At 50.5% G+C, this 20,621-nt stretch overlaps 1 protein-coding gene across 3 annotated transcripts in view; it reads right to left on the minus strand.

The window, feature by feature from the left end:
• ZNF423 (zinc finger protein 423) overlaps positions 1–20,621 on the minus strand; it is a 333,582-nt gene that overhangs the window by 207,487 nt on the left and 105,474 nt on the right. For all 3 annotated transcript variants that reach the window (XR_009615389.3, XM_060650812.3, XM_060650813.3), the window contains exon 3: positions 12,233–12,433. Coding sequence is in view for 2 of the 3 variants with exons in the window: in XM_060650812.3 (XP_060506795.1) it covers positions 12,233–12,433 (201 nt within the window). In the remaining variant the exon portion in view is untranslated. The remainder of the gene's footprint in view (positions 1–12,232; positions 12,434–20,621) is intronic.

A 20,621-nucleotide genomic window follows, 5' to 3' on the forward strand; every position in this document is an offset into this window, starting at 1 on the left:
CCTGAGCCACTAAACTCCCCCACTTGACTGAAACAAATTAGGGTTAATTTTCTGAGAGCAGCCACCGAGAATCCTGCAAGTAGGGCTTTGAGGCCTCCCCTCTCCGTCTTCCCCTGAACCCCTCTCCAGCCCTGGTCTCTCCAGCAACACGTAGAACAGAGCGAGCACCTCCCTCATCCTGCTTCTGCTGACACAGACTCTGAGCACACTACCGTTTTGGCAGGAAAGCCACTACGCATTCTCCCCGCTTGTACTGCTCACATGGGCCTTGGCCAGCACTCAGCTACACCACAGAAGGAACCAAGCGGTTCTTTAGAACAAAATCACTACATACAGGTCAGTTTAAGAATCTCGTGACCAAAGCCAGCGAGGGGCGTGATGCTATAAAAGGTAAGCTCCAGAAGGGCAGTAACTATTGTCTGTTTCACTCACTACTCTCTGTTCCACGTCTAAAATAGCTCTGAGCTCATAGTAGGTGCTTTAAAAAGTCATTCTATGAATGAATGAGTGAGTGAATGAGTGAATGAATGAATGAATGAATACCAGGGGATGCTGTGGTTCTAAGGAACACGTTTTCTTTTGACCAGTTGTTGGCTTTGTTCTTTTGGGTGCTGGCAACTGTAGCCTAAGTAAGGGACACAGGAATAGGCCATCAATAGCTTTCAGCTATAATAAAGGACTCTTGGAGAACAATACTTTCTAGTTGCCCCTTTGACCCCAGAACCAGGTCAGGATCCAGCTGGAGGCTATTCCGAACTTCACCTACAGGCATTTCTCAAAGCTTTTCAAACCTCAAATTGGAGGAAACCAAGATTGATGACTCAGGAAACACAATTTTCAGGTCTTTATGGCCACCAGAATGAGGAATGCACAGGCTCACCTCCAGGAGAAAAACAGGGCCTCTCTGAGGGCCTCTGGTCCCTGTGCATCCTGACCATCAGTGACAGACACAGCAGGCAGGGACAGGGACAGCTGGACTAATGGAACTAGAACCTTGAAGGGAAGGGATTGACCAAAGCACCACATAACCGACCCTGCGTTTTCTCGGTAACACTGAGATTTTGGAGCTATACGTGTATACATTGGGGGAAAACACTTATTACAGAAATACCTATAGACGAAAGAAAAACAAAAATCTTGTTTTTGTGATTTTGGAATACTTTATCTGCGCCCCCTCCTTCCCCGTGAAGCTGATGTGGTGGATGATGTGACTTTGGTCACCCTGGGTTTCGCAGGAGCTGGCACAGCACACTGATTTCACAGATGCTTCTCCACACCATCTGGGCACCTCAGCCACTCAGGCCTCAGGGCCAGACCAACCCGATGGTCGCCCAGCCTCGCTCCAGCCTGGGCCCAAGGCCTGGACACGTCATCCTGAAGGCCCAGCAGCTGGGGGATGCCCCCAGGGCATGACTTTCCTCTCCCAGAACTCTGCCCCCAAACCAGGGGGCAGAGGATGGGGGAAGGGTGGGCCAGCCTCTGTGGACCCCCTTAAGGTAGGAGCACAACTGCCATGAAGTTTATAATTCAAGAGTCAGAGTCACTCCTCCCCAAGAAGCAAAGAAAAAGTCCAGTCCAAATGACATGAGGTTTGTGGGCCCGGCACCAGAGCTCTGTCCATCCTGGTTGCTGCACTGCCTCCCCGGTATTACCAGCTACCTCTTCGGGACGGGGGGACAACACCCACTAAGCCACCACTTCCCTGCGTGACTTTGGACTAGTCCCACCTCACTGAAAAGCCTGGCCCAGTTCCGGCTTTCAGACTGCCTGAGGGGCTCCTGAGCAGCTGCTCTGAGGGGCTGAGGGGGTGGGGGGAGAGATGTAGACAGAGTTCAAAATCTGCCAAACCCCATAACAGAGCGCACTACATGTATTGGCCTTATACATGACTTATGTTGAGAATAAGGTTAGAAGGTGCTGCACGAGGTGCTCTTGGAGGAACCTGCTTCCCTAAAATTCTGAAATGAGATGGCTGTATCCTATCAAGAGCCAAGTGAATGGACTTGACCATGGATACCCAGCAATATGGCATTTGATTCAATATTGTACTCCTGCACATTTGTTTTAATGCTTGCTTATTTTTGTGAGAGAGAGCAGGGGAGAGGCAGAGTGGGGGGGGGACAGAAGATCCAAAGCAGACTCTGTGCTGACAGCAGAGAGCCCGTCGCGGGGCTCGAACCCACGAACCATGACATCATGACCTGAGCTGAAGTCGGACGCTTAGCTTAACCCAGTGAGCCACCCAGGTGCCCCTGTACTCCTCCATATTTGCCTGTATGTCACTCCTTCCTCCTGCAGAAGGCATCCACAATTCCTGGTACCGTCTGGGAGCCCCTCCCTCCCCAATTCTCAGTCCCAGTGGTCTGTATGGAGGCGCCCCTGATTCCCATCATTCTGAGCCTAGCTACTATGTACGTCTGTCTCCACACCGCCCCCTCACCCCCCACCCCACCGGCTTCAGTGATGCCTGCGGGAATGAGCCTTGGTCACCTCTGCTCTTTCTCTGCCTCAGGAGGGTAGAAGCCCGGAGGTGGACCTCTGCAGCTGAACACCTGGGGATGGGGTTTGTAAAGACAGCCTTAGAGCATGTCCTCAAAGGGCCATGCTGGCAGCCAGCCTCACTTCTCAGTTCCTTGAGCCGATGACTCTGCTTTTGTTCTGCTTGTCAGCTGGAGTCGAGTATGCAGACAGCACGTTCACTGAGGACCTACTATGTGCCAGGCAATCCAGAGGCTCATGGTGACTTCACTTTCCAGGTAGATTATACATTCCTTGTTAATAGAAACTCTCTCTCAATCTCAATCTCTCTCTCTCTCTCTCTCTCTCTCTCTCTCTCTCCCTCTCTCATACACACACACACACAGCCCCAATCTTAAAGTAGGTATGGTATTACATCTTGCTGGTGTAACATGTGCCTTCTGGAAACTGCCAAGCAGTAATGGATAACAGCAGGCTGGACCCAGAAATACACACTCAACCAACCTGAAGGCCAGCTTGGGGTTTGTGTTTTCCTTCCAGGACCCTGAGGTCCCGCTGGGTGTACATCCTGGTCCTAACAACAGGAAGCCAGCAGAAGGTTTGGCTGCTGCCGGAAAAGGAGTAGAAACCAGAATCCAGACTGCCCCAGTCCCAGGCCAGTCCCCTTCACTCTCAGCCCCAAAGGCTCTCCAGGGTCTCCTCACTAAGGCTCCTCCCAGGACGTGTTTGTAGCAGACACATTCCTGGTGTCAGACACCACACCTGAATTCTGTTCTGGTCCACCCCTAGACACAAAAGAACCCACCGCTGGGCAAGTGATTCAGAAAACCATCAAGGTAGTCAGGCTAGCTGGGGGGGAAAGAAGGAAAAGATCCTCTCCACTTTGGGGAGAGCCAGAATCCTCAGAACACACACATGGACACACCTTTTCCCGTGAAAACCAAGAGAGACGTGGATTCTTCCCACCGCGATCCCTGCCTTCCATCCTGTTAGATTTGGTGTCCAATTTCTAGAGACCTGCAGGCCCCGCAATGTGACGGCAGCATTCGTGCCACATAATCAAGCCAACAGGGACACATTCTATGGACCCGCAGGCTTCATAGGAGGTGGCTAATAACACCAGCATCTGAAAGACAACTCCCCTCCATATGACCACCAGGAGCCAGGGCTCAGCTGCCCGAGCCCAGAGAGAGTCACGGTCCCACACAGCCTACTGGTGTCCCAGGCACCTTCTAATGGGGAACTCGGAGGGCAGGGAGCAGGCAGCTTAAGGGAGGGCTCTGATCTCACCACGGGCCAGGCAGACCCAGATGGACAGTTACTCGTCCAGCCCATCCACTTCCCTCCCAGCACACTAACAGGACATTAGCATCTTCCAGAGATGCTGTGGGGCATGATGTCTCTGTGCATGGAAGCATCTCTGTATTTTTTTTAGTGTTTATTTTTTCGAGAGAGAAAGAAAGAGAGAGAGAGAGAGAGAGAGAGAGAGAGAGAGAGAGAGAGAGAGAACAAGCTGGGGAGGGGCAGAGAGAGAGGGAAACACAGAATCTGAAACAGGCTCCAGGCTCCCAGCTGTCAGCACAGAGCCCGACTCGGGGCTCAAACTCATGAACCGTGAGATCATGACCTGAGCCGAAGTTGGACGTTTAACCAACTGAGCCACCCAGGCGCCCCCCTGGAAGCATCTTTTTAAAGGCAGTGGGGAAGCCAGCTATTTAAAGGCCACCTACGGCATTATTGCCTCACAAGTTACAGAATGCTTCTGTGAAGTGAACACCTTCTCCACTGAGTTACCTTTTATTTAAATCAACAGGTCCCACAACCCCAGCACCCAGAAGGGCCCTTACACAAAGCACATGCTCAATAAATAGTTATTCAATGAATAAACCATCTCTTCTGTAACTCCCCCTTCTGATTATTCATTAATTGAAGACCTACTATGTCCAGACACAGCATGTGCAGCCTTTATTTTTGCTATCTCACAGCTCTTACCTCACAGGGGCTGTGGCCTCCTTGGGGACAAAATAAGCAAACTTTTCTTGAGCACCTACTACATGTTCTAGCCATAGGCCAAGGCCACCCCAAGGACAGAGAGGAGAAGACCCCAAGCCTTGGCATCAAGGATATATATCCTCACGAACACTATGGGCTGGTAAACATTTTGGTCTTTGCCAGTCTGGTCGGTTAAAACTGGTAAGTATTTTCCTGTGATTTAAATTTACAGTTCTCCTACTCTAAAGAAGTTTCTTACCCTTCCCTAAATGTGTGAGATCCCACTAGCATATCTTTTTCTGGTTCCATTTCTGTCCTTTGCACATGGGAGGTATTCCAAATATTTAAAGACCAGTGTGGCACAACCAATCTGAGCAGGTGCTGGCCTCAGGCAGCCCAGACTTTGCCCTGCTTCCCTGTTGATTTATTGGTTATTTTCTTAGTGTTGGTAGGAGCTCCTTACACACTAAGGAAAAATAGCTTTTGCCTGTGATATGTGTCTTTGGTTTGATTTATTGTGGTTTTGGCAATGCAGAAATGTTTTATTTTTATGTGGTTGAATATTTGTCTTTTGTTTTATGGCTTCTGGGTTTAGGGTTATATTTAGAAAAGGTTTCCCCACTCTGATACTATTATGTTTTTTAAAAACTCACTTATGTTTTCTTTTAGTATTTTTAAGTTTTCTTTTTCTGTTTAGATTTCTGATCCATTTGGGATTTGTTCTGACGTTAGGAGGAGAGAGATCCAATTTCCTTTCTTTGAGACGGATGCCGCATCATCCCAGCCCCGGTTACTGAGTGATCCATCTGTGTCCCACGGGCACACAATGACACCTTTCTCATACACTAAATGTCCAGTTCTACTGAGGTCCCATTTCTGTGCCCCTCATCTGTTCCACACCACTTAGATTCCTACAGCTTCAGAATGTGCTTTAAAATCTGATCTGGGGGGTACCTGGGTGGCTCAGTCGGTTAAGCGTCCAACTCTTGATCTCACTCAGGTCTTGATCTCAGGGTCGTGAGTTCAAGCCCCGTGCTGGACTCCGTGTTGGGCGTGAAGCCTACTGTAAAAGTGAATGACTGAGTAAATAAAAATAAAAATAAAAAAATGAAATCTGATCTGGTTACCATCATTCCTCTTGTTCAGAATTTTCTTCCCTTTCCCTGCATGCCTATTTTTCCTTATGAATGTTAGAAATCAGCTTGTCTATTTCTAACCAAATCCCATTGTTACTTTCACAGGCTAACATAAAGTTAACAGTTAATTTAGGGGAAATTGACATATGTACGATATTTAATCTTTCCATCCAAGAATAAGGCCCGCCTTTTCATTTATTGAAATCTCTTATGTGTCCCTCCATAGTTGATTTGGCTTGTTTGTGTGTCCTCTCCAAACATCTGAATGTTGCTTCCTGGGCTTGCTCCCTGGTCTTTATGCATTCTGTGACTACCGTGAGTGGGATCCTTCCTTCCTCCGTGTTTTCTACTGGATGCTGTTTGCATGCAGGAAAGCTCTTGATGTGGGGGTATTAATTGTGCTCAAGCCCCCAAGCCTTTTGCACTGCGAGACAACGGCTGACACCAAGGCGCAGTGCACACTCCCCACGGGCAGAAGGAAACTCGCGCCCTGCACCTGTGCACTTGGCAGTGCAATGCCCAGCGGCTGGCCCGTGCCGACTCCTTTTTGCCCAAATGGAACCAGTACGAGAGGCGCCCCGAGCAGTAAGGCAGGGAGGGCCCCCACCCATGCTGTCGGAGCGAGAAAGGGCCTGAGCCTGCACACAAAGGCAAGATCCCGCCAGCCGGCAGACAGGAACGAGGCTGGCAAAGGTGCCAGCCTTCACGCAGCCCCAGCCCTGTAATTAGGGCCCACAGGTCACTCTGGCCACAGCTGAACAAACCAGGGTGTAATTAACTTTCCACCCGGCTTTTTACACAGCAGCATTTCACCTTCGCCAGAAAAGGCGGGTCTGCCTTTCTGAAGGGGCTAGGGAAACACTCCTCAGTCCCAGTCCTCAGGAAGTGGGGGGCAGCCAAAGGGGGAGCAGCAAAATTAACCCACAGGGAGCACATTTTTTTGCTGTTGTTATTTGAACAAACCCCTCCCCATCTTTTTTTTTTTTTTTTCAGTTGAGCATTCAAAAAAGCTATTTCTGTCTGGAATTTAGGTGGAAATTGCTCACTGTCCCCGGTTTATGTTCTCTCCATGAGCTGTTTGGACCTCAAGTCTTAAATCAAGCTCTGTAACCTTCAGCAAGAACCTGTAACCCTCTGAGCCTCAGCTGCCCAATGTGTAAAATGGGGATGAATGGTTAAAAAAAAAAAAAAAAAAAAAAAAAAAAGGATCTCCATGCTGGGACTGTTATGAGGACTACATAGAATCATTCCTTGATCCAACAAGCACATATTAAGCACTACTGTGTGCCAGGCACTGGGCTAGGACATGACTCTTGTCCTTAGGAAGCTGAACAGTAGTGCGGGAGACCAGCAATAAACACATTAAAAACTATGACAGAGGGGCACCTTGGTGATTCAGTCGGTTTAGCCTCTGGCTCTTGAGTTTGGCTCAGGTCATGATCCCCCACGTCGGGCTCTGCACCGAGTCAGCTCGGGATTCCCTCTCTCTCTGCCCCTCCCCGCCTCAAAAATAAATTAATTGATTAAAAAAAAAAACTACTGCAGAATAACTCCTGAATCTGACCAGTGTTGTGCACTGTCAGGGGTGGGGCTTCAGGGAGAGCAATCAGGGAGGCTGCAGCCCAGACTTGGAGCCCTGGGGGGCAGCAGGGACCCCATGTGCTTCAAGAATGCCTCTCTGTGCTCAGTGAGGAGCATGGTCTGAGTCACAGACCAGGAAATGGCACCTGTAGCCAAGAAACCAATGCTCAGCTCCAACCTGGTCCTACAGGCAATTTCTATAATGGATCAAGTGCCCAGACAGGCCCAGAATCGGAAGCCTCAGTCCTTCTAAAGAGACTCCATCTGCCTCTCCCTACCTACGATGAAAACCCAAACCCCACCAGTGATGCCTATAGCAAAGAGGGTAGGGATCTCCAGAAGCCGTCGGGTGCTCTGGCCCCGGGGACCTGCCACATTCCAGGACTGGCACAGTGCACACCCCTGCTGACAGCCCAGTCCTGTCACAAGGAAGAGCATCCCTATGAAAGTCGGATCTAAAACATTACAACAGCACAGATCCAGCACCCAAATGTCCTCGGGCAGTCAGCCTCATTAATTTGGGCCAAAGCAGCAGTCAGTCTAAATCACAGAGTATCCTTAAAAGGTAGTATTTGTACCAGAAAGCCGTAAAACATTCCACCTGAATCCAGACTGAAGGTCCACAGCTGACCTGCTTCAATGAGCACATAAAAAATTGGAATCAGCCCCTGGGTAAATCAAACCTCTCGTACCTGCTTCCATGGTGCCCCAGGAAGTTCCCAGAGATACTTTCTAAAGCAATTGAAGTCCTCTGGGCTTCTAGAAGATGATGAAAAACACCTGCCTGCAACCGTTTATAGGGTCCAAACGTGCTTGGCCAACACTTCACAAACTGGGTCAACGTAAACTTCGGCTCACTCCCTGTTCTGACATCATTCAAGTTAGTAGGGCCTGAAGTAATGGAGACTTTCTGTCATCAGTGCAGACAGCCACCAAACGTTCTGGACATTTCCTCATCTGTTGCCTACAAATGATGCTCCGTGAGGAACAGGCAAGCCCATCACAGGCATCAAGTCAGCCTTTGTGAACTCTGTTGTAGAAATCCTAGTCTTCTGGCAGACTGGTCTAAATCTAATATTTTTGTAGTATATAGACACAGTACCAGCAACCCAAGTTTTATCTGCCTGAATGCTGCTATGTTAAAAACAGAGGGATTCCCCTACACCTCACCCCCAAAAAAGGGATAATGGAGAAGATCATGTCCCAGCATGGAAATCCATTCAGAAAATGCTCGGTAACAAATGCAGAATACAAAATGGCAAGTGCCCCCGACGCCAAGCCCATGAACATAAGTCACCCTGTGGGCAGGGTCTGGCGGGGAGCAAGCAGGAATCAGTACTTGGGGTGTAAGCATCAGCAGAGTGGATGGCTCTTTGCTGATCTCACTTCGTGTCATAAGGATGCAGTGTTTGATGCCTTGTGGGTTTAAGGCTGGTTTCTCCTTGGACACAAATGAGAGACAATGAGGCAGAAAGATGGAGAGAAAGAGGGAGACAGAAAGAGATCTAGGTTCTTTTTTTTTTTAATTTTTTTTATTAAGTTTATTTATTTATTTTGAGAGATAGTGAGGGGGGAAGGGGCGGAGAGAGAATCCCAAGCAGGCTCTGCACTGTCAGCACAGAGCCCGATGGGGGCTCAACTGATGTACCGTGAGATCACGACCTGAGCTGAAACTGAGTCAGACGTTTAACCAACTGAACCACCCAGGCACCCTGAGGTCTGGGTTCTTGAAGTTCATGCTTCAACAGCCTCTCCTGGTCCCAGCAGAGCCTCTCCTGCTAAGGGACAATGGAGAGGGTGCCTTCTCAAGTTCCAGGATCTCTGCAAGTGAGGGTTCTTCGGTGCAGAGTTCCAGGGGCCTGCTCTCCCTATGAATGCCACCAACGCCATCCTGGCAAGAGGCCCTTCCACCTTCCATGGTGAATTCACAGCCCCCTCAGAAAATCTCCAAACCTCAGCTACTCTCCCAGATTCTGATGGAACAAGTCACTGCCCCAACCCCACCCAAACATCCACAGAAAGACACAGAAAGAGCCAAGAGGCCACCCTGCTAAAGCAGTTTTCAAGAAGAACCACACTCAAGACGCTCCCCCCAAATCCCCCCACCCACTCCACCGCGCCAGACGGACCTGCTTGGCGAGGGGTGTGCAGCCTCCAGGTTCCAGCAGTAACAGCCCTCTTGCAGAACATGAGTGGGGACGAGTGTTGTTCACACCCAAGGCCTAATTCCAGCTCCAGGAGGAGAGGACAGCGGGATTGACAGGTGGCGCTGCCCTGAGGCCCCAAATTCACAAAAGCAGAGAGCGCCCCACCTTCCCTCCAAACAAGACTTGTTTGCTCCCTCAGAAACATCTGCCCAGCACCCAGAGCCCGCCCAGTCTCAGCAGAGCATGGCCATCTCTGAAATGGTCTTCGTTGTCTGTTGAGGGTCCACCTTCCCCTCCAGGATAACAGAGTGGCCACGCTGCCTACCTGCGTCATCGTCCCTAGTGCAGGACTAGAAGACCAATGATGAGCATCCAGCAGACCCGTGAGTCTAGCCTGGGTGGACCTGCTACCACATTTTGGGCCAGTTCAAGCTTTTAAAGCAGAAGCCAATTTTCACACATCTTCTGCTAAAGCCCAATGTATAAAAGACTTTTTAACGTGGACAGCTCTGGCTGGAGTGGGTGTCAGAGCCCCCCTCGGTCAGATGGGCCCCAATACCCACCCCAGGAGCTCCAGAAACTTCTCTGGGGATGCAGTGGGAAACCACTGCAGCTCAGAGAGTGTGCAGGTGGCCTAGAGAGGGACTCGCTTTGAAAAATATGCCCACAATTCCCAGTGATTGATCCTGTCACTGGGTAATCCTCAGAACCTAAGACCTGGGGGAAAATCGTTCCTCACATATTTCTTCCACATCAGGGAGACTCTCCCAGACTGGGTCACACCTTTACTGGGCGGTAATGAATTTCTCAGGGATGCTATTAGGCAAGGTCGTTACCCATACTCTTTTAAGGAATTTCTGACTCCCTTCCAATGCTCCAGGGCTTGGGGATATTCCTGGCTCCCGCGTCCCCGTGGAGGTCGTTAGCGGGGTCCTGTTCAGAAGCAGGCAGGAGTATCGGTGGCTATCTGCAGCATCAGTAAAGATGGCTGAAGACCCTGTAGACAGAGCTACTGTGATGTCAGCCCATCTGAGGCTACGGAGAGAAGAGACAGCCATCGGGAAAAGAATCCTGCCCAGGACCGAAGCACAATTAGCTACTATTTCTAGCACAGATCCCCTATACACAGCCTTGAAGCCTCACATTCGTCCTCTTCCTCCTAGAAACACCACCATTCTCAGAGGTGTGGAGAGAGACAAGAGTACCTCCTTGGTTCTGAAGAATGGAGTAGTGCCCGGGATGGGGCCTCAGTCCACGAGCCACAGAGACTCCACGAAGCAGCACTCTGCAGGGGTCCGCAGGGGGCCTCAGGGGCCCCACATCAATGCTAATTGAGACCCACGTGTTCTTTTACACTTAGCAAATAAAGACAATCACTTTTAATTAGAAGATCAATTAATTGATTGTTTTCAAAGTCAGTGACAATATTTCATCCTCGTATAGTTAACATCCCACCTCAGTTCTTGGCTAAATCAAGAAATACACAGGCATCTGTTGTTTTCTCAAGGATGAGAGAACACAGCCCAGGGTCCCAGAGAGGTCCTGGCTCAGCCACCGACTCACTAGCTGACCTCCATCAGTCACCTTTCCCTCTCAGTGCCTCAGTATTCTCCCTCAGGAAATGAGGGCACTGAAAAGCCAACCCCATACATCCCTTCCAATTCTGATTCTGAGCTTCTAAGGTGGCCATCGCCTCTGCCTATGGTTGAAATACCACAAGTTCCAAATGACTGGCATTTGGTTTGCTTAGCCCCAAAAAGTCCAAAACTGTAAGAGTCCTCTTGGGTCCACTGTTTTTGGGATCTGTTCCCTCCAGAGGTTGAGAACGAGGGACTTGGTCTAATCAAGGCTGTGCAGGTACAGGCGTCACTAGAGGGAAAGTCATAGCTCCCCAAACACTTGGCTTTCAAACTTCTACGAAGGCATGAAAAGTAGAGGAAGCAAGAATTTTGAGTCCCAACATACTTCCTACCAACCAATTTCCCCCCAAAAACAGGTGACAGGCCCCTTTGGAATACTGTCTGAGATTTTAGTTCCTTTCCCCCACAAACCAGCATCCAAAGTGTTTCATCAACATGCATGGTGGAGAGAGATGCCAGGGATAGCTATGTAAGGAACACAGATGCTCTGGAACCCTTGCTCAGGGCCTGGAAATATGTCAACCCCCTACCCCTGGAGCATGGCTGCCACACCCCCATGCAATCCACATGCCCCCATTCTCCCACTCCATCCACCCACATGACCCAGACACACAGACACACATGACTCATGAGGTCTTAAATAGCTCCTGACAAACTGTGGCCTTGGCCACCTTCTCTGAGGCTGCCACAACACAGGAACCAGGGCCACGGTCTTGGCTGACTACAGGTTTGACAGGACAGATCCCAGCCACCCCCGTCCTCCTCAGAGAAGCAGGAGGCCGAGCAAAGAGGTGGAGCTAGATGCCTTTCTGCCTGTGCAGACATTCTGCCTATTGGCCTTTGAAATTCTCCCTGTCCCATACAAGCCCTGCCTCAGAGCACACTCCTTCACGCAGCTTTCCACACTTAAGCTACTTAACTTTGCACTAACAACCTCTTAATTGCTGGGTTTCTAAAAGGCCTTCCAGAAATCCAGGGTGCAGGCCCCACCCACTCATGGCCCATATTCTATAGACTGCAGTTTGGGGAAGCAGAGACAGGGTGTCTCCACCAAATTCCTGACTGCCAGAAAGCTGTTGCTTTTATTTTTAATTTTATTTAAAAGGCGGATACAGGGTACCCAAGGCACCACAATAAAATGACATTAACTGTAAAATTACATTATTAATTCTTTAATCTCACTCGAGGCTTCAAGCTGTTGCTATGTCCAATTATCCGTATAACCACCTGTCAGAATCCCAGTGTTATTTAGCATTACCTCCAGGACAGCGGTGGGCCCGGTGGTCCGTCAGGTCCGCCAGACACTCAAAGTCCTGCTGACAGTGATCGCAGGTGTAAATTGACTCCTCCTCCACGTCTTCATCGTCCTCATTTCTCTCCTCTTGACTTGTCACGCTGTTCCTGTCTTCCAGCGCACGGCTGGTTTTCCGATCACACTCCGGCTCTCCTTCCAGGCCTCCTGCCAACAGGAAGAATACAGTCCATGTCAGCTGACGGGGCCTTGGGAAGGGGTCTTAAAAGGATCGCCCAGCATTTATTAAGATACGTTTAATTACTCTACCTCCCAGGGTCCATTATTCTTGACACCTCTCAGTATATTAATATATGGGGGTTTTTTGTAGCATGTGGTGCCATAATTCTCAACTAGATTCTTTAATTCTTGGTGCAAATCTTCTAGGGGGACGTCCTGTCATCTTCCTCTGTGCACGGATGCTGGGGGTCATGACCTGTCGCAGAGGTGAAGATGCCTTAGCGTTTTGTCTCCTGAAAACCCAATTCTCTTATACACTCCTCCAGAGCCTTCATCAGCTGCTCCTAACGCGCCTGAGCTTTTAGTCTCTCCCAAAGCCTTGCAATTTAAAGCAAGAGAGATCCCTTAGCCAAGTTCACCTTCCACACAGCATGCCTCCCAATGCGGGGATAGTGGCTCGGTTCTTTGCAAAGAGGTCCTGATTCTGGAATCAAGGAAGCACATGTGTTTGTGAGACCACAGATAGTCAAATCACAAGCTAAAATGTATCTGAGCCCTCACCCGTGCCCCAGGATAGGCCTAGACAGTGAGAACCAGCTTTGGAATCACCAACCAAAGTCTTTACTTATTTATTTTTTTATGTTTATATTTTGAGAGAGACAGAGAACATTTTCACACACAAGCGGGGGAGGGGCAGAGAGGGGGCAGGGAACAGAGGATCCAAAGCAGGGTCCTCACTGACAGCAGACAGCCCGATGAGGGGCTCAAACCTGGGAACAGCGAGATCGTCACCTGAGCCGAAGTCGAACACTCAGCTGACTGAGCCACCTAGGTGCCCCCCCCGGCCAATTTCTTTAAAATAAACTGCCTATTCTGCACTTAGCACTGTGCAAATGGCTAAACTGTACAGAAAAGTGAGTTAATGATCATGATAATGTGATGCGTTTCATTTCCTGTAGTGCCATACTTTTTCAAAGCCCTAACTCCATATGCATAGCCCCATTTCACAGTCTCTCCCATCCTACAGCTACAAGGGGGCTCAAGCAATCATGTGGTCCTGCCCACAGACGAGGACAGGCTTTTTATCCCCATGTCATAGGTATGGCATCTGGCCTCCAGCCAGGGGGGCGCAAAATCCCCAGCACCCTACAGATGTTTAACTCCTAGACATCCTAACTCCTGTGTAGTGCACTTCCCCCCACAGCCAGGGAAAATGGAGCACGGCCTCAATCTGAGAGATTAATAGGGCACATCAAGAACTTGTAAATCAAAGTGCAAAAAAAGCATGGTAAATATAACACACAGAATGTATCAGTAATCTCAATAAGTGTCAGTGGATTAAACTTCCTCATTCAAGTACAAAGACTCGAACTGGAAAATCAAAGCATGTGTTATCCCTTCCACGGTCTGTCCTGGAAAACAATCTACCCATCCAGAAACTAGCACCGATTTGAATTAAAGAGAGAAATCTCTGTTATGTGTAAAGACATTGATGCAAACACATACGCAGATGCAAAGATGTGCGTGTGCCCGCATGGGTGCACACGTGCATGTAGCATATAACACTGCAGTTACAGAGAAAGCCTTCAGCACACAACCTTTAAACCCCCGAGGACTAGTCGCCAAAGCCAGAAAGAGAAACGAAGCAAAGAATGCATTCGATTCGAGGTGGAAGCCACAGTCCTATAAATATTTCAATTTAGAACCAGATAATGTTATAAGGGCTCTATTTCTCCCATCTGCACAAAATGCGCACTTCCAAAAGCACCCGACATCAAGAACCTGTGAACACAAATCAGCTCATTGGAGAGCCAGCTGCCGCCTTCCGTGGCGGGGAACGTGGCCTGACACGCTGCTCGCAACTGCTCGGAGGCAGTAAAAATCAATGTTTCCATTTGTGGCCCATCAAAACATCTCTCTTCTTACCAATTAAGGGATGTACAATTTTTAGGTTCTTTTATTATCAGAACATGCCAACTCCCGGCAATACAGAAATCCCATTAAAAGCCAGGCAGCATATTTATCTCAGGAAATCTGATCAGCCGCTGTGGTGGCAACAAGAAATAGAAAGCAAAGAAATGAAAAATATCATTTGGAGCCTTCAATATTATAAGTCATCACACAACCACAGTTACACAGTCAAGCGCCCGTCTCTGAAATTCCTAGTTTACAGTCTCTTTCCTTAAAAAAAAATCTTCTGAAGGGGGGGAAGAAGAGAACTATCACTCGAGCTTTATCTATCACACCAACTCTCCAGATAGTTAAGTTACATTCGGCACCACACTTGTGCTACTTTACTTAACACACAATTTAATAGACATATTTAATTTTGCCATATTTACTTGGCAGCACTTTCCATAATAGCTCATCTAGTCCACAACTGGAGCCACAAACATTACAATGCATTTGATCTCTTTAAATCTGGTACATCCTGTCGACTCAGTAGTAGATAAATCAGAATGTCAACTCTTAGGTTTTTATAAGGCAAAAACCCATAAAGTCATCCAAGAGTATAAATCTGTTTTAAGGAACTGTCACCTCCCCTGCCACTGTCTACTAATGGAAAGGCAAGGTGGCCGCTCACAAAGGGGCAGGGGAGGGGAGGCGGGAAGAGGTGGGGGGCCCCATCCCCTGACGTCCCACGGGGTCACAAGGGCCAGCCAGCCTGGCCCTCAGGAAGCCAGAGAGGAAAGATGACGGCCTGAAGAAGTTGGGGAGCAGGACCCCCCCTGAAGACCCAGTCCTGAAGGGGCCCTCTGCTGTGTCAGCAGATTCAGGACCTCAAAACAGGAAGCCCTCCATCCGGCTTGGGCTTTACTCCCTGTAAGACACTTTCATTGCCCGCAGTCTCTGAACCTCACACTAGGGGAAAAGAGTAAATGATGCTATTTTTCCAAGTGCAGATGAGGAAACAGAGGCTCTGAGGGGTCATCCAAAGCCATGCAGGGGATTGAACCTACAAGTTCTCGTGTTAAGCAGCACACCCTTCCCCCAGACCCAGGGCCTGTCAGAGCCCTAAGCTCTCTAAGGCGCAGGAGGGGAAGAGAACAGAGAGCTCTGAGGGGCCCCGGCCTCTCTGGAGCACTCTTGGGGTCTCCTCATTCCCGGGCACTCTCAGTGCAGCTACTCAGGAAGCCCTGGGGATCGAATGAATGGGCCTTCCCTCCTCCACTGACTCAGCTCTAGCTGGTCAGGGGTGGCCCTGCCTATCCCGTGTCCTGTCTCCATCCAGTCCCGGAGGCCCCGTGAGTCCTTGCCTGAGCGAGCAAGGAGAAGGCAGAGCTCAGAGGCCACCACTAGCCCTGGGTCCCCAACCCAAGCGCTGCCTTAAGTTTCTGACACTGTGATCTCAGTGTCTGCACCTGAACTACAGGTGACCCACTGGTCACTCCAACCAGCCCGGCTGGAGGAAGCAAAGTCAGCAGGCCAAGGAGTGCATTCTTCTCCAGGGAGCCCTCGGGGGGCTGGGAAGGACTTCTAGGAAACAGGCCCTGGAGCCTATCCTCCTGGGGGCCACCTGGAGCAATCAGAAGCCATGCTGGGAAGGCCCTGGCTGAACTGAGCAGTTGTGAATAGGGCCCTCTCCCTGAGGATCACCGAGCTCTGGACTCTCCTCCTGTTGACAAAGCTCCCCACCTCCCCAGCCTCACACACCCCTCTGGACAATTCATAGCCTAGTTGTTTTCAGATGTGCGCACCTGCCTTTTGGCCAGAAGTCCAAGAGCAGCTAGCGTTTACAGAGCACTTGCTGCGTGCCAGAAACCTTCTGGAAGGACACTGGTGCAAAGCAAGGCCACCAGCGGTAGGTTTCAAATACAGTTGGTTCTGACTCTCTAACAGCTCTGCTACACGGTCTCCCCACAGTAGACACTCCATGAAAACGATGTTGAGGAATCTGTAAACCCTTCAAAATCCCATGTGGGGTCCTTGTCCCAGCCCCGAAGGTCCAGGAAAAGTTCTTCTGGCCTCGCCGACTTATCACTTATGTCACGGCCACACAGACCTTCTTTCAAGCCCTCGAACTGCAAGTTTGTTCTGCCAAGGGCTTCATGCTCCCGTTCCCACGTGACTCTTCCCCTGCCTAACAGGTGTCCCCGCGACCCCGAGCACCAATGTCACATGGGTGACACTCCTTCCCCATAGGGCCCTTCCCTTTGCCACCAGTGTGCTTGGCACAATGTTCACTCATGCTTTTGTAGGTTAATTTTTTTTTTTTAATTTTAATGCTTATTTATGTTTGAGAAAGAAAGAGAGAGAGAGAGAGAGGGAGAGAGAGAGACAGGGCACAAGCAGGGAAAGGGCAGAGAGAGAAGGAGGAAGACACAGAATCAGAATCCAAAGCAGGCTCCAGGCTCTGAGCTATCAGCACAAAGCCCGACACGGGGCTCGAACTCACGAACTGTGAGATCATGACCTGAGCCAAAGTTGGACACTTAACTGACTGAGCCACCCAGCGCCCCTGTAGGTTAACTTTTTTCCTCCCTGCGGCTCCCCGCATTTTCACACAGACATCAGCAACACCTTGCATCCCATGTGCTCTTCTGTATTGAGACCCCACACTCACCCATCAAGAAGAGGGGTCTAGGGGCACCTGAGTGGCTCAGTTGGTTTAAGAGTCCTATGGTCTCACAGTTCGTGAGTTCAAGCCCTGCATCGGGCTCTGTGCTGACAGCTCAGAGCCTGGAGCCTGCTTTGGATTCTGTGTCTCCTGCTTTGGATTCTGTGTCTCCTTCTCTCTCTGTCCCTCCCCCAATGGTGTGCCCTTACTCACTCTCGCTCTCTCTCAAAAATAAATAAACATTATAAAAATTAAAAAAAAAAAAAAAAAAGAAGAGGGGTCTAATTCCTGTCCACAATGGCCCTGTTGGGCTGGCTGGCTGCAGTAATTCCCTTGATATTAGAATGTAACGGAAGGAGCTCCTGAGTGGCTCAGTCGGCTGAGCGTGATTTCAGCTCAGGTCATGATCCCAGAGTCATGGGATCGAGCCCCACATCAGGCTCTGTGCTGATTGTGGAATCTGCTTAAGGGTCTCTCATTCTCCCTCTACTCCTTCTCTCCAACTCATATGCTCACTCTCTCTCTCTCTCTCTCAAATAAGAAATAAAGAGAATGCAATGGAAGAATGTTCTGGGATATCTGAGGCTAGTTCAGAAGGACTGCACTTCCACAGGGTCTCCTGATCTCTTGGGACACTACCAGGTAGAACCCAGCTGCTATACCATGGGAAGTCCATGCCAGAGAGAGAATGCAGGTGCTCCAGTGGACAGCCCCAGTGGAGCTCCCAGCTGCCAGCCATGGAGAGCACCAGCTTGGACATCCAACCCCGATGAGCCTTCAGAAGCCAGCAGACTCAACTCACTTGGCAACTACACAAGAAATGCCAAGTGAGACCACCAACCGACTCCACTCAGCCCACAGAGCTGTGTGAAATAGGAATGGTTGCTTTAGGCCACTGAGTTTGGGGGTGGTTTGTCACAGAGCAATAGACAGCTGGAATGCTCCCCTACCAGACCACAAGCTCCATGAGGGCAGGAGCTCGGTCGGTGCTCAGTACTGTCTCCCCAGCCCCTGGTACAGACAGACACATGGCAGGGGGCTCAGTGAACGTTCAATGAATGAACAAATTGGTTTCAAAGAAACATGTCTCTGAACATCAATATGGCGATGATAAGTATTATTAGGTTGAACCACATGAAGTTGCCATCTTCCTAAGTCAAAGAAGTCAACTATTGTCCACCTCAAATGGTTCCACCTAAAATACGATGGGGCCACTCTGTCCTGCCAGCTTCTTCCTCACCTAGACTGGTGGACCCCGCGAGACCACATCTGTATACCTCATAGTCCCTGAGCCCAAGATACGGGTTTGGGGAACTTTCTATGAGCAAAGAGAGGCAGTAACAAAACCCTGTGGATTCACTACTGTTCATTAGAAAGCAAAAATAAAACCTTTTTTAAAAAAAGGTGGGGGGGAGGGGGGGACTCTGGCTGGCTCAGTTGGTAAAACGTGTGACTCTTGATCTCGGAATTATGGGTTTGAGCCCCACACTGGGTGTGGAGATTACTCTAAAAACTAAACTAAAAGCTTTAAAAAAAAGAAAGAAAAGGAAGAAAGTGGTGAATTGTCCCACCCCAGGCCTAAGCAGCCTCACTGAGCCATTGCCCATGAGAAAGGACTTTCAAGGTGATTACACATGAGGGACAGCGGGCCCTGCAGAAAGGGTGTGCAGCAAGAGACGCTTGGCAAGAAAAGTGGCCTCACATCCTCTTGAGGGAAGAGGTGGCTGAAACCTAGCCAGGGATGCAGGGAGGTGACCCCGCCCACCCCCGCGCCCGCCCCCACACCCTGACTGATACCACAGCGGGAGCACTTGCTGGCACTGTTCTATGTTCACAGCCCATGCCCTCCTCACGGTCACCCTGTGCAAAAGGTACAGTTGATGTCCCCACTCTGCGGATGGGGAGGCCAAGGCTCAGGACTACACACGAGCTGTAACACTGGGAAGCGCAGAGGCTGAACTCAAACCCAGGTCTCCTGACTACAGATCTCGACTCTTAACCACTGCATGGGAAGGCAAAAGGGGAATGTCTGTGAAAGAAAGGGCTGAGCAAGGGACAGCTGGCTGAGCCCAGTGCCAGGAAAAAGGGAGAGGGGATCAGCCCCAGGGTGGGGGAGGCTGCCCCACAGGCTGCCAGGGCTGGGAACTGAGCATTTCCTACCTTCTCAGCGAGGCTTCTGGAGCTCATGAGTCAGGGCTGGCGGGGCCTCACCACTCCCAAGGGCCAGCTGAGACAGGCTTAGTCTGAGAACACCAGTGAGGGTCTCCTCCCTCTGGCCCCGGCCCCCAGCCAGCAGGAGAGCCAGCAGGGACCTCAGTGAGAAGGCTGTCCCTTCTCTTCCTGGGAGGGACCATGGGGATCAGCCAGCAGGGAGCCCTGGGCACCCCTCAGAACCGACCCAGGACCACCGGGGGTCCCACTTCTGGGGCCCCAGTGCTGAGGACCTGCCCAGGGGAGGCAGGAAGCCAGGAAACGCCCCATAAGCCCAGGATAGACAGAACAAGGGCAGAGCTTGAAAGGCGAGAGATACACCAGGGCCAATGATCACACACATTGATTCATTCTTCATTCCTCCAACAAATATGTACTGAGGATCTACTTAGTGCCAGGCGTAATATACACTGATTTGCTAAAACATACAGGGTGCTCCGTGGTCTCATTCACCTTGAGAGCCTCAAAGCCCCTACAAGGCCCATACAGAAGGATGCTCAACAAATTCGGGGCTGGTGAATGAGTGAATAGATGAGGCAATGAATGTCAAAAGGGAGGCGTAAGTGGCAAGTGGCAGCAGCCTCAGCCAGCGTCGGTTAGGGACCCAGGTCCCAGTCTTAGCACCAGTACACCCACCACGGCCCCTGAGTGACCTTGAGCAAGTCCCTTCCCCTGTCTGACACTGATTCCTTATTGTCTGTAAAGAGCCTCATCGTGACAGCTGTGACAGGTGGGGGCGAGGCTCCCCCCGAATGGACGGCCATGGATGTAAGGACTGTGCACCCGGCTAGACACGAGATCCACGTGAGGCCAGGAGCCCTGCGGGTGGAGCCCAGAGGCAGCTGCGGCCCCGCAGGCGGGAAGAGGCAAGGGTGCAGGGGAGCAGAGAGCAAAGTGAAAGCCAGGAACGGTGCCGGGGGACAGTGGGGATGCAGCCAAGACAGCCCCTGGAGGGCCGGGGTCTGGGGAACGCCTCCCCCACTCCTCATCTCCTCTCCCCAGCAGACTTGGATGGGAGGCGGCCACATCCGCCTCCGCAGAAATCAGAAGCACCAGACAGTGAACTCTAGGCGCGTCCAGGGCTGGACTGGAGAGCCCGGCTGTACGGGAAGCTCGGGGAACGGCAGTGCACAGGAGTCCAGAGGGGCTGACGGAGCCAAGTTGCTGCAATAAAGGCGGTCATCAAGCAACGACACGCACCAGCAGCAGACAGCTGGAGTCACGTTCCAGGGACTGTCAGGATGACAGACAAAGAACGGAAAAGAATCTCAGACTGTGGAGCCAGCCTGTCTGGGTTCAAATCCGCATGCCACCACTTAACAGCTGGGGGACCTTGGACGAGTCACTTACCCTCTCTGAGAAAAACTGTAGAAAGTTTAAGTATTTTAACGAGGTAATAATAAGCCC

Source organism: Panthera onca, chromosome E2, assembly GCF_046562875.1.
Source record: "Panthera onca isolate mPanOnc1 chromosome E2, mPanOnc1 haplotype 2, whole genome shotgun sequence".
In the NCBI taxonomy this organism is placed as follows: domain Eukaryota; kingdom Metazoa; phylum Chordata; class Mammalia; order Carnivora; family Felidae; genus Panthera; species Panthera onca.